Here is a 14,288-nt window from a genome sequence, read left to right on the forward strand (position 1 = left end):
TGGGCTTCTCTTTTAAGTAAGGAAGATTAGATACTTTACAATAAAATTACTTTATTTTGAGGTAAACATAACATTACCAGATTTTCATGAAATGACAGTTCAGAGATATAGATGTACATATATGTTGAGAATAGATACTTCTTAGAGAGCAAGGCAGATTTTATGATATATAGTCTATTCACCACCTACTGTATACAATTCTCAAATGTGAAATAAAGCTGATGTACCTAAGAAGTCACAGTTATTACAAGCAGTTTGACTTTGATGTGTGACTCTGGTAACACTGCTACATAAACACACCACTAGTTGGCACTGTTTGGGGCAGTGGGCATTTGAAAGACACTGGCTGGATTGTACAAAGGGGTCCTGAAACCTGTTGACTACAGCTTAGCAAATCTTTGCACAATATGTGTCGTAACAGGGACAAGTGGGTCGCAATTACTAACGACTAAAGAGACAAAAAAGGTCCCTTTCCCTTTGGAAATTGAGCAGAACAAATTATCTTCACCTCTCCCGCCTCTTGTTGCTTGTCTAAATATTTAACATGTTCTACATACCTTCATGTGGAAATCAAAAAGAACATAGCAAGAGGGGACTGAGGAGAGTGCATTTCTGCCAGCAAATGTATTCCCAACCCACAAATCCATCCAGTTCCCGACTCTTCCTTTGGGCAGCCATCGTCTAATAATGCAAGACATGGCAAGGAGTGGCTTTGCTTGGGTGTTTGTCAAAGCTATTTTTCAGAGTTTTAGAAAACATCTACAATCCATTGAACGCGTTTTCTGCTTAGCTCCTAGGCAGGGGTGAGTGTTCCTTTGGTAGTGTGCCTTCTAGTTGGATGCTGCCCTGGATTCTGTCAGGGCACTACTTCACCAGCAGACTTTGGACCTGTCACTCCACCTCAAAACAAGAGGCAGGCTTTTTGGCCGATGAGCTCATGTTTTCTGAAGGGCGGTAGGAAAGCGTGCTCATTTTTGTAGACAGGCTTGAGTGGGACTTGGCCTTTGGGGGAATGTATTTCAGAAGCTGGAGAAAATATTTCTTGAATTTTTTCCCCAGAAAGCCATAAAACAGAGGGTTCAGGCAGTTGTTAAAATAAGCTATGCAGATAGTGATGGGCATGGCAGTGTCCACGATGTCAGCGATTTTACAGTCACGGATGACACCCAGCTGAATCAGGACATCCAGAAAAGTGAAGATTTGGTGGGGAACCCAGGAAAAGAAAAAGAAAAGCACAATCGCCATAATTATTCTAAAGATGTCATCATTTCTTGGCTTGTTCTTCTGGATTTCATAAGCCTTCTTTAGGGCTTTCCAAATAAGAGTATAGCTGGTGAGGATGATCAGAAAAGGGAACATGAAGCCCAGAATGTTCTTGGTCAGGCCTAGCCCAATGGGAAGGGTTGAGTTCTGAGACTCATAATGGAAAGCACAAACTGTGATGTTGGTGTTCTCGATGAAATACACATTTCGGTGAATAACAGCTGGCAAACTGGCCAAGCCAGCCAGCAACCAAATGATGATGCAGGTGACTTTGGCCACCAGCATTGTGCGGCGGAGGCGAGACTTCATTGGGTGGACAATGGCCAGGTATCGATCAATGCTGAGACAGGTGAGCAGGAACACACTGGCATAGAGGTTGAAACTGACACTGGCTGATGCAATCTTACAAAGGTGATTGCCAAAGGGCCAGCGGTATTCCATAGCAGTATAGACAGCCCACAGTGGCAAGGTCAGCAAAAAGCATAAGTCAGCCAGGGCAAGATTCAGAAGAAAAACACTAGCCACAGTCTTCAGCTTCATGTAGAAATAAATGACAATCACCACCAAGCTGTTTCCAAATATTCCCACCACAAAGATGATGCTGTACAGGGTTGGAATCATGACAAATATGTAATTGTGCCTGCCAGCCTTGGGACAGTCATCTTGGATTCTTTTAATACCATCTTCAGTAGAAGAATTGAGGATCATTTTGCTTTTCTGGGTTGAGTGAGTCTCAGACACTATTCAAAATGCACCTGGAGAAAACAAAAATCCCAAGAACATATGAAGTTAAAAGTTTAAGTTCCAGTTGTAAATGAGCAACTTTCATTCTCAACCACAAATCTAGTAATAAGACATTACCTTTGGAAAAGATATTAGATCACATTTTCTGAAGAAACCTCATGGATTGAGAAAGTCATGATAGGTCACTTAGTTTCTAGAGCACATACTTAGGTACTGTTAAGTGACCAATTAAATAGAAAGCTTGAAAGTCATGGAATGATGGACCCCTTCTTCATAACCTTAATCATAATCAGCCCTTTGATTCTTAATACAGATTGTCAACTTGACAGGGTGTAGACCACTGAAATGGCAAGCCTTTGGGTATGTTAAGATGCCACCCTAACTGTCTGGACACTGTTCCATCATTTGGTGTCCCAGACTGCATAAGAGAGACAGCTTGCTGAACACCAACATCCACTAACTGTGGCTGCTCTCACTGTCATGCCTCCCTCCTCATGGCAGCCTATACTCTGTGGGCCAAACAAGCCCTTCCTCCCCTAAGTGGCTTGCCAGGTCTCTTGTCAAAGCAACAAGTCCAGTAACTAATACAGATGCCACCTCCTTGAATATGCTAATTTTAAGGAAGGAGACAGTATCACAACCCAGCTGCCTCTCCTGAAGTTTATAATAGTATATGAAAAGGAGGAAGGTAGGGACACAAGCTCTGCCCATGGTACATTAACAGAACTCTATTGTCGCCTGAGAAAGCATGGCTATCATAGACTTGTAATTTTTTTCTTACACACTTTATAATAGATTATTTCTTTGGTCAAAAGACCAGGACTGAGTCACACACCCTAGATAGACACATGACTTTCTAAACTGTCCAAAAGACTCTGAAACCACAAAAACGTGGCTAAAGTACATCCTTGCAAACAAGACACCTTGAGTGTGGATTCTCAGAACCCATGTAAAAAGCTGAGTGCAGTAAGATGTGCCTTCAATCCCAGTAATGACAAGGTGAGAGGTAAAGACAGGCAGATCCCTGGGAGCTCCAGGGCCTGCTAGTCTGGTCTAAAGCAAAATTCCAAGACCATGAGAGATCCTGTCTCAAAAGGTGGATGGTGTGTGATGACTGATGCCCCAGATTGTCCTCTGACATTCACATATGTACTCTGCAAGCATTCATCCCATCCATAAAACACACACACACACACACACACACACACACACACACACATCCAAATGAGCCAGTTTGTCACCTGGATAGGAAAACATCCCCCCTGCCTCAAAAACAAAACAAAACAAACAAAAAAAAACAACAACAACAACAAAACTATGTGTCCCTGATGAAATTTCAAGACTCATAGTTGTACTGGCTAGTTTTATGTGTCAAATTGACACAAGCTATAGTCATCAGAGAAGAAGAAGGCTCAGTTGAGGAAATGCCTTCATGAGATCCAGCTGTAAGGCATTTTTTCAATTAGTGATGGGGGGGATAGGGCCCAGCTCATGGTGTGTTGGGCCACTCCCATGCTCCTGGTCCTTGGCTCTATGCCAGTGGAAGTAAGTCAGTAACAAGCTCCCTTCCGTGGCCTCTGTATCAGCTCCTGCCTTCATGTTCCTACCATGTTCAAGTTCCTGTCCTGGCTTCCTTCAGTGATGTGGAAGTGTAAGCTGAATAAACTCTTTTCCCCCTAACTTTTCTAGCACAAGGTAGTGATGAAATTGACCAGCTATTGGTAGCAAATGTGCTAGAAGCCTCAGGATTTCATAAGAAATACCATGTTGATAGCAAAGGTTTGATGAAAGACCATGTACTTGTTCCCCAGTTACAGTGAGAAGACGTGGAAAGTGTGGTTCTAGGTGAGTGTGGCTTCAGGTAAAGAAACTCAATTAAAAGCACAAACTTGACTTCAGAAAAACACTGCTACTAAGTTAAAAAAAAATGACATTAATTCTCAGAGTAGCTTGAAAGTTGTTTCTAATGTAATCTAACTAATTAATCTTTAACCTAACAGGAATGCCACATCTGCAGCTTATTCATTACACAATTTATTTAACTTCACAAACTTGGGAATAAAAATTATGAGCATCCTCCATTAGTAATAATCAAAAGAGCTGTCTTTTGGTTATTGTATCGGTAGACTTAAGACGGGGTGGGAAGGAATGCTCAATATGACCAGCAGGTGAGGGCAGAGTGGGGCAGAGAATACCATCTGCGAAGCTTTGCACAAACACTACAAAATCAGCATTCAAAACCAATCTGTTGGCAAAGAGGAAGCGTGAACACATTCGTTCCTTCAGCTACTAGATCTGGCTGGAGCTGCTGGAGCAGGCAGAAGCTATCCAGAGACACCTTAGAGCAGGAGTTTTCAACCTTCCTAATGTTGTGACCCTTCAATACAGTTCTTCATGCTGTGGTGACCCCCAACCATAAAATTATTTTTACTTTTAGTTCATACCTGCTTTACTACTGCTATGGATATCTGTATTCATACTGTAATGTAAATATCTGTGTTTTCAATGGTCTTAGACAACCCCTGTGAAAAGGTCATTTGATCTCCAAAGGGGAGCACAACCCATGGGTAGAAAACCATTACACTAGAGTGCCTGAAGGTGATCTGTGGCTCATCACAATAGTAAAATGCACACCCCTAATGGAGATAAAGCAAAGGAAACTGTTTTAAAGTTGTGTGTAGAGCTACATGTTACAGAGAACATAAGTGAGAAAACCCAACCTATGCTCATGATTCAAAATGCCCATGAAATCTGACATAAAAGTCCCCATACAGCATGCCCACTGAGATTCTAACCTCTTTCTCTGATTCTGCTCACTTACTCCTTTGAAAATACAACCCTCCAATAATGTCTCTCACTCAGTTTACTATTCATGTGTCTTTCTCCAATCACTTGAACACATGCAAAAGTGGCATCCACATCCCAGTATCCTCTGTGTTCACTGGACACAGTGTTCTTCCCAGGGATCTTCACCTTATACAGGGTAGAACTGTTTATTCTTTGAACTGTCTGGATGTTGACTTCCACTAAACCATTCAGGGCTTACCTGTGAGGAAACCATGTGTGCAGTAAGGATGCCAAACGCAGGAAGGAGGCCTGGTCTTATCAACAAGACATGCTTTTACAGGGTGCTATAGCCGGAAGAGATTCTTTGGGATTTCAGGAAAAACCAGGTGTTTGGGAAGGAATTCTGTTCCTGCAAATATTCCCTCCCAGTTTTCATATCGTCACTCAAATTGTTCACTATGTGATTCTGAAAAATGTATACTTTTTTTTTTTCTTATGAGCACATCAGAAAAATGTGTGGGAAAGATTCTTGTTGCACTGTGGCTTTTTCCTCAGTTCATGAAACAGACGTCTCATAATCATCTTGGCACAGAGAGAACCTTTGCCCCCCCCCAGTAACCATGGCAACGGACCAAGCAGAACAAGACAGTGGTGCAGTGATGGCTAAGACTACATTATAGCAATGACGTTAGTACTCTATGATAGAAAAGGGAAGGATCCCAGGACCCTAACCTGGTTCTACAGCAGCTGCTTTCTCCTGCCTGTCACACAGCAAGTGGCTGTGGGAGGTCCCTGAGTATACCAGAAGTGGCAGTTAATGAAAGTGAGGCTTCCTGGTGCACCTTTCTCGACATCTTCACTCAGGTAACAATGATGTTTTATGGTCACTGGTGGTCCTGTCAGTCCATCACCCACACTCTGTAGTAAGCCTAGTAAGATCATTGGTTCACCATGTTGAACTTGATCCATTATTGATGCCCTATTAGCATGAGTAGATAGATATGTGTTCACATTTCTCCAGGAAAAATCAAAGGCAGATTTTTCAAATGGCCTTTTTTTGCCTCCCTCAATATGTAAAACTACAGTACCTACCTGAGTGTTTAGTTTCCACCCTCATTATTATTAACAGTAGCCTTGATTAGGGCCCTGTGGGGGCCAATTAAGGAAAATGGTTTCTCTAGCCTGGTAGAGGCCTTGCATTTCAAGCTGTCTTAAAACAAAAAAGCCTGGTTAAATCAAGAAAGGAGGACCAATCCTAGGAATGCAGATCCACTGGAAGCCATAGACACAGGAGGAGTTTTTATTCCTTTAATGAGAGAGTGTGTGTTTTCTTCCCAGAATTCCTGCCTCCTGGGGCGGCCCAGGAGAGTCTTGGGGTTCTGTTGGTCTGACTCCCTTCCAGAGGCAGAAATTTACTTTTCCCTGAGCTTCTTTCTTTTGGGTGCTAGCCAGAAAAAAGTAAACTTTACCTAATGTCCTGGGTTCTCTTTCTCTGAAGCCCACTTGCTCCTCCCACTTTTACCATGGAGCTATTTGTCTATCATTGGCTGACCTCCACCCTCACTCAAATAGCATGGCTCTCTCCTTCTTGCTCACTCAGCTCCTAGGACTGGCCTACCTGGTGGGAATGAATATATTCCAAAGAGATGTTTCATGTTTCCCTCTTTGGGTATCAAGCTATTGCAAAAGGTAGCCAAGAGGTGGTGGTGCATGCCTTTAATCCCAGCACTCTGGAGGCAGAGGCAGGCGGCTCTCTGTGAGTTTGAGGTCAGCAAGGTCTACAGAGTGAGTTTCCAGGACAGGCTACACAGAGAACTCTGTCTCAGAAGGAAAAAAAAAAAAAAAAAAAAAAAAAAGGAAGGAAGGAAGGAAGGAAGGAAGGAAGGAAATAAAATTAAAATTGAAGAAATGGCAATTTCCCCCAGGAATCTCCTGCTGTGAGAGGAAATAGCTGAAGCTCTGAAGGTAGCCTATGTCCTCAAGAAAGATTTACAGCTGGTCAGAGCCCTCACAGGAGAGACCTGGAGCTGAGACATTGGTGGGCATGGGATCATACCTTGACAAACACATATCTCCTTTTTGTATTACATTCTCCCCTCAGGTCAGGACCCTGAAGAAGGACTCTAGAAAAGACACTGGATCTTTGTCCCTGTGGCCACATAGAAAGAATCTCTTTTTCTGCCTCACTTTTAATTTGGCCCCTTAAATCGACTTATTGAGGATAAATAGCTGAACTTGGCTCCTTGGAGCCCCTAAGTCCAGTAACAATTTGTGAGAAGATGTGGGGTTTTTTATTTGTTTTTGCAATTAAAGACAGCTAGCCCACCAAGGGCTCCTATTCCCCATCCACCTCTCCTGTCTTGAAAGTCTTGAGTTTTTGTCTGCTTGCCCAAGCCCCGGATGCCAGGCATTCCTGAGACTTGACTCTATCCCACCCTTCCCCTTTGCTCCAATTCTGAGTTATCCAATGGTGTCAGTTTATTAGGTCAAGCTCTCACCAAGGAGGTGACACAGAGGAACTACCATGTGACAGGATAAACACTAAGTGAACTTCTCCCCCCCAGTGTGTGCTTGGATCACTTGGTTTGGGTTGTTAAGGAACTTTCCAAAAGTAAATCACCTTGCCAAGTTACTTTTCAGTTTGTTCCTGTGCCTCTTTGTCTGATACTAGGAATATAGGAATGAATATTCCTATTCCTATTATAATTCAGATTATAGAGTCACACCCCCACCTGTGACTCTATAATAAACTCTACAACTCTTCCTCTGTCTCCTGGGAGCTTTATTCTTCCAATCCACAAAACAAGAACTCAAAAGCCACTGGCTCAGGGCAGCCTTTGGTGGCCATCAAATTTCCAGAACACTAGCTTCCAAGAAAGACTCCTTTGTCCTAAAGGACACCCCAGCATTCTCGTGTCATTTCCTTGTCCCTTTCACCCAGCTTCTGCGCTCTCAGCCCTCGCCTTTCACTTGTGGAGTGGTTAGTATCCACACACAAACATCATCTGCTCTGTGTGTCACATTCTCTGCGAAACTTTCCCAACCTCTCTGGTAGCTTTGGGACTTTGGCTATAGATCGTGACACTGTAATCATCTTGACATATTTGTTTCCCCACTCTTTCTGCCAGCTGCTTGAGGAGAGGCCTGTTCTGAGTCATCTTGTTTACTACTGTAAGCCCTGCAATATTCCAGGGGGCAGATGATAAATGCTCCTGAAAGGGCGAGTACTATCAGGGAACACAGAGTCCCCTCTGCGGCTCTTACTCTCAAATCTAAAAACAGACTGGGAAGGAATCTAGAGGGCAATTTTATTAGAATTTGAGGAGAAAACAACTATGCAGACAAGCTAGGGACCTTGGAAGCTTCTGCAAGAGGGAACCTAGAAAGGCAAGGACAGAAAGCCATTTGTTGAGTTGGAGTCAAAGAAGCAGGCCGGATTAGCAAGATTTGGGAGAGCTTCCTGGGGTGAAGGGCATCAGAGAAAGAAAATGCACAGAGCGGCCAGGCAAGCATTTCAGGATTGTGGCTAGTGTCTGAAACAGAGCCAGAAAGAGGAAAACGAAGACTTTGAGTTCAGTGTTAGACCCCAGAGGGTGGGCGCGGTTAGCAGGGAGAGCTTGTGCTCACAAAAGAGGGGTTTCTGAGCTGCATACCTCACTGGGGGGAGGGGGGCAGTAATGTCTTCGTGTGTCTTCGGGTGTATTATGTTTCTTTGAGATTCTGGAACACACAGGCTTTTCTTCTCTCATCCCATCTATTTGGTTTTCTGCTTGCTTCTTGTACCTCAATAGGCATCTTCTTTGATTTTGTTGAAAGTATTTCCTGTGTCTTTGACCCTGGTTTCTTCTCCTTCCTCCATTCCTATTATTCTTAGATTTGGTCTGCCCATAGTGTTCCAGATTTCCTGGATGTTTCTTTGACTGGGGCATCCATTTCTTCTACCTTGTCTTCAATGCCTGAGATTCTCTCTTCTGTGTCTTGTACTCTTTTGGTGAGACTTCTCTATGAGGTTTCCAGTTTTCTCTCAGTTGGGGTTTTCTTTAGTGAGTTAGTTTCTACTTTCATGCTTGACTGTTTGCATTCTCATGGATTTCATTAAGAGATTTATTAATGTCATTTTTAAGACCATTGTACATTTTTATGGAGGCTTTTTGAAGTTCTTGTGCCTTAGCTGTATCATATTTCCTGGAACCTACTGCAGTAGTATTGATGGGTCCTGGTGCAGACATGCTGTCTTGGGTATTAGTGATTCTGGTTTTGGAGTTAATGTTTAGGCATCCAGGGCTGAGATGACTGAGGTGATTTGGGGTGCTTTATTGGTTTCTGTTGCCCTCTCTGGATCTCAGGCAAGAGCTGTGGCTATGGGTTGCCTGGTAGGAGTGTTTCTGAGTCCCTGCCAGATATGACCTCTGGGAGTCCCAAATAGATTGCATTTCTAGGTATCCCTGGCAGACACAAAGGAATGGGGATGGGCTGGAAAGGGACTGGGAGAGTCCACAGGGAGGAGGAAAGCTGGGTCCACTAGGAGGCTTGGCAGAGTCCCCAGGAACACCAGTAGAAAGAGAGGACATGTCCCTGCAAGTGGTCTGCTAAGGATGTGACAAGGGAATTTGCAGAGGACAGGAAGGAAAGTGTGGAACACCTACATGATTCCCAGCTGGCATGGCCAGCTGAGTCACAGGTAAAGGATGTCACTAGGTGTTGGCAGCTGACAAAGGGAAATGGGAATTGACTAGAAGAGGGTGTTGAGAGTCCCCAGGAAGAAAGAAAGCTGGGTCAGCTATGTAGTTGTGCAGGGTCCCCAAGGACTGGAGTACTGGAACAGATAGATTTTTGAGGGATGTTTTCCTGTCCAGATAACTAGGCCCAGTTTTGTTAGCTCATGGGAGGGGTGATGCGGTGTCTTTGTACAGCCTTTTGAACAGCTTAAAATTTCCTGTCACAGGACCAGAGGTACAGGACCACTCAGGGCCAGATGTACAACCTTGATCCATTCTTGAGACCAAGGTAACTTGTGTATTACAAATAATTTAAGTAAAATTTAAAAACTAAATCTATGGAATAAGGCTTACTGCAAGGAATTAGCTTTCACTTAATGGGCTTCCATGAACCCACTATCTCTACTTTCCTCTTGTTCATATGTCATTTTAAATCTTCAGGACAGGCAGCTCTGCTGTCCCCTCCCCATATGGCATTTCAAATGCTATGAATGATCAGCTGTGATAGCATGTCCATCTTTTAACCCAGTGTGTCATAGAGACATGAAAAGTAGGACCCGAAGTTGCTTGTAAGGAAGATGTCTATCCTCCTCCAATACTCTAAGCTTGGGAATGTCTCCGGAGCTATCCACCGAGTGGACAGTAAGTGAGTGGGTGACTGAGTCTAAGGCACACACACTGATTTTTATCAAGCTCCCAAAGTCAATTCACCATGCTCCTCACTCACAGAAAACACCAGGGTCAAACCAAACTTTGGGGCAAGAAAACGAAGCAGGCAGAGAGCCTCTTGAAATGGGCTGAGAGGACAGTAGACAGTTAAAAGAATTACCAAGTACAGCCTAGGGCTCCGCTTTGGGGGAGGTCTATTGCTTTTGTTTTCTTTCCTCAGAAGGACTTCTTAATGTTTTATTGACTTTTCCACTAATCTTATTATACTTTTTGAACTTATGCCTGTGTAGCAGTATAATTTCCAGATAATTTTTATGAAAGTTAATTACTGCATAAAAATTGTTTTGGCTAGCAGTCATTCATATCTTAACAAGGATTAATCATATTACTTCTTTCTTTGCTCTTGGTCCTATACAGTGTTGCAATATAATCCTAGCACTCAGGAGGTGGAGGGAAGAAGATAAGAGTTCAAGACCCACCTCAGCATCGCTGGAGGTCAATCTGAGTTACATGAGAGTATCTTTAAAAAAAAAAAAAAACTAAAAAACAGCAGGGATTGATTTAATGCACACAAATCTCTGGGGAGCCTTTGTTGCCAGGGCTAGGAGGAAATGGTCCCCTCCTCCCTCTTTGCTCTATTGACCCTACTTTGACATCACACAAATCAATTGGTTCCATGAATCCCATGTTTGGAGTGTCTAAAATTGTACTGACCTACCCAAAACCACCAACAGCGTTCATATGGAAATGAACTGGGAATGAGTTTGCATTCTAGAGGATCCATTTCCAAGCAGATTTTTCAAATCCAACTTCTTTGCAAGCTCAGGTCAGCCCCTCCTTCAGCTCCAACAGTTCATAATGACTAATATTAAATATGTGAAAGGTCATTCGGGGAAGCCAAGAGAGCATCATTGGAAACAACAGTGATATAATGGTAAGAGACTCAACACAGCCTTGATGTTGCTAAATGGAAGACTATCTTCCATAAGCATTTGGACAATGATTTAAACCAGCCAGAGTCTGAGTGGCAGACCCAGTCCAGTATATCTACAGAAAGGAGTCCAAGTTGAAAAGTGAAACCCTGAATTGGGCTTAAAATCTCTCCTACATTAAATGAATGTTCTATGCCCAAGCAGAAGTTTCACTTCCAGACATTGAAACCTCCAAAGGATGTTCCTCTTCACAGGAATGAACTGAAAACACTACAGAACCCAAATGAAGGCAAATTCCAAGAAAAAAAAAATGGATAAAATTTCTGATTGAGGACCTGCAAAGCATGCATAACTCAGTGGGGATATCCCCCAAGCATTCAAAGTGCTTAAGGAAATATGGGAAATACAGAGTCCATAAAATAGAACATTAAGAAACAAGCACAAGGTGATTTTAAAATAGAAACTGTAAATTTCTTAATGCTGGTCCTATATGACAATGAATTCACTGTGAATATTTAGCAAGAGTTGTTCCCTGAAGCATTGCTTCTTTCCAAAGTCAGAATTCCAGAATAGAGGGGGCTGTAGTGATGGTTCAGCAGTTGAGAGTTGCTGGCTGCTCTTCCAAGAGTCCTGAGCTCACTTCCAAGCACCCAGACCAGACAGCTCAAGTTGCTTGCATCTTTAACTCCAGGGGATCCAACACCCTGTCTGGCCTCCCTGGACACCTGTACACATGTGGCATATGCTCACACAGGTGTAAACATAAATCTTTTTTAAAAGAGTTATAAAAATATGTAATAAAGAGAATAGTTTATTTGAATTGGGTAGTTTATTGAGTTGTCCCAAACTGTGAACTTACGAACACTGACCTACTCATTTGAAATATGAAGAAAACACTTGAAAATATAATGGCTTGATCATTTGCTATCTATTAGGATACTATGGAATGTCCTTTTTTTAGACTGTCAGCTCATTCATAAAACAGCTTGTATTGAGCAATTTAAGTAGATTGATTTGGTGGTACCTAATGTTCTAGTGATGTTTGGGTTGTCAGTCTAGCTTTTAAAGGATGAGCAATCTCTCCAACCCAACTTAAATATTCTAGTCAAAGCAGAGTGTAATTGAAAAAGCTGCATTCTGGGATGCACTATATTGGTGTTTCTAGTATCTCATCTCCCTCATGCAACTTTTCACCAAAACAGCCTCATTTCAGTCTCAAGGAGTATATTGACTAGTTTTATGACAACTTGATACAAACTGCAGTCGTCTAAGAGGAAGGAACCTCAACTGAGAAAGTGCCTCCATAAGATCAGGTTGTGGTCAGGCCTGTAGAACATTTTCTTAATTAGTGATTGATGGGGGAGGCCCAACCCATTGTGGGTAATGCCCGGGGCTGGTCCTGGGTTCTATAAGAAAGCAGGTTGAGCAAGCCATGTGGTACACCCCTCCATGGCTTCTGCATCAGGTTCCTGCCTCCAGATTCCTGCCCTGTTTGAGTTCCTGTCCTGTTACAATCAGTTTTCCCACAAGCCTGGACCCACAATGGTGTCAGCCCCCAAATAACACACAGAGACGATGTATTAGATATAAAGCTGTTGACCTGTTACTAGCATTTATTATTGGCTAGCTCTGTCTTAAATATTAACCCATTTCTATTAATCTAAGTGTTTCCACATGGTCTTGGCTTACCAGAAAAAAGATCTGGACCTCTTACTCCTGTCGGTCCTACATTTCTACTCTCTTGCTACATCTCCCAGAATCCTCCTTGTCTCCTAGTCCCGCCTATCTTGCTTTCCAATTGGCCAACAGGGCTTTATTCATTAACCAATAAGAGAAACACATTTACAGAATGACATCTCCCATCACTGACCAGACTTCCTTTGATGATGAACAGTTACAGGGAAGGTAAATCAAATAAACCCTTTCCTCCCCAACTTGTTTTTTGGCCATAGTGTTTCATCACAGAAATAGAAACCATAATTAAGACAAGGGGTAGAAGCCTATTCTTCAGTCACAAATAGGCTAAGTTTTCTAGTTCCTGGTCTTAATTGACAAGGAAACTTAACTTCCATTGTCTTTAGTGAGTGGCTCTGATTTCCAGACAATGAAGTCATAAGAACTCCACTTCAATCTTGCTCCCACCGTTAGTCCTTTACCCCTTGGATAGAGTTGTGACCTAAGAAACTTTCCATGTATGATTAGACCATTGTCTACACCTTAACCACAAGTTGCAGACATACTTAAGCTATGGGTAATAGGCATGCCCTCGGATAAATTATTTAGGCTTTTTCAGGCTTCACTTCCATCCTGATAATCTTGGCAGCCATGACTACAGAAGCATGGTAGAGAATCTGACACTGAGGTACAAATATCTAGAGTTGATGTTAACAAAGACACAGAGGGTGGGGGTGTTGCCAAGTTCTTGGATGTCAATCCTCATGTAACTTCTTCCTTTTAGATAGTTTTATGTACCCTTACATTTGCAATTCTTGGGTGAATATTTCAGTAAAAAATATTTTTCTTTAAATATTGGTACATATAAATTAAGTATTTAAGATCCAGTCTCTGCTAAATAATGACTGACTGTAAGGTATATCTAAGCAGTAAGAACAGGCTTACCCTCTTCTGTGACACCACTGGAACTAACTAACTACTGACTAGAACAAAGTAGTTCCACCTAAGAACATGGAGATAGGAGAGTGCAGAGCAGGCCAGGGAGTGGGAAAAAGCAAAGTGATAGAAACTAGAGAGATGGGCACAACAAGCATATAATCTACATTTTTTGATGGGGGCTCTTGTTCTATAGTCCAGGCTAGTCTCAAAACTATGTAGGTCAGATGGGCTCAGCCTTTCTCCCCAGTTCTGGGATTACAGATATGATTTACTTCATATAGGTTCAAGAGTTAGGATTTTCACCTACTGTGTGACTCATTTTCTTCATCTGGAATGTGATGACAAGGCTGTTTGTGACAGGTGATGCTAAAGTGGCTAATATGTTTACTCTGACTTATAATGCCACCAGCAACAGAAAGTAAGATGCTTTGAGGCCCTAGCAGGTCTGTCCAACCTGTGGCTTGTGGGCTGAATGAGGATAGCTATGAATGTAGTCAAATACAAAATTATAAACTAACTTAAAGCATGGGTTTATTTTAAGAACTCAGTCATGTGGTTCTCA

At 42.5% G+C, this 14,288-nt stretch overlaps 1 protein-coding gene across 2 annotated transcripts in view; it reads right to left on the reverse strand.

Annotated features, from left to right (window-relative positions):
- Positions 1-440: 440 nt before the first annotated feature.
- LOC127229374 (type-1 angiotensin II receptor A) overlaps positions 441-14,288 on the reverse strand; it is a 42,672-nt gene continuing 28,824 nt past the window's right edge. For both annotated transcript variants that reach the window (XM_051194497.1, XM_051194498.1), the window contains one exon: positions 441-2,018. In XM_051194497.1, coding sequence (XP_051050454.1) covers positions 892-1,971 — 1,080 coding nt within the window. In that variant the 5' untranslated portion in view covers positions 1,972-2,018 and the 3' untranslated portion in view covers positions 441-891. The remainder of the gene's footprint in view (positions 2,019-14,288) is intronic.

Source organism: Phodopus roborovskii, unplaced genomic scaffold (genome assembly GCF_943737965.1).
Source record: "Phodopus roborovskii unplaced genomic scaffold, PHOROB, whole genome shotgun sequence".
Taxonomy (NCBI): domain Eukaryota; kingdom Metazoa; phylum Chordata; class Mammalia; order Rodentia; family Cricetidae; genus Phodopus; species Phodopus roborovskii.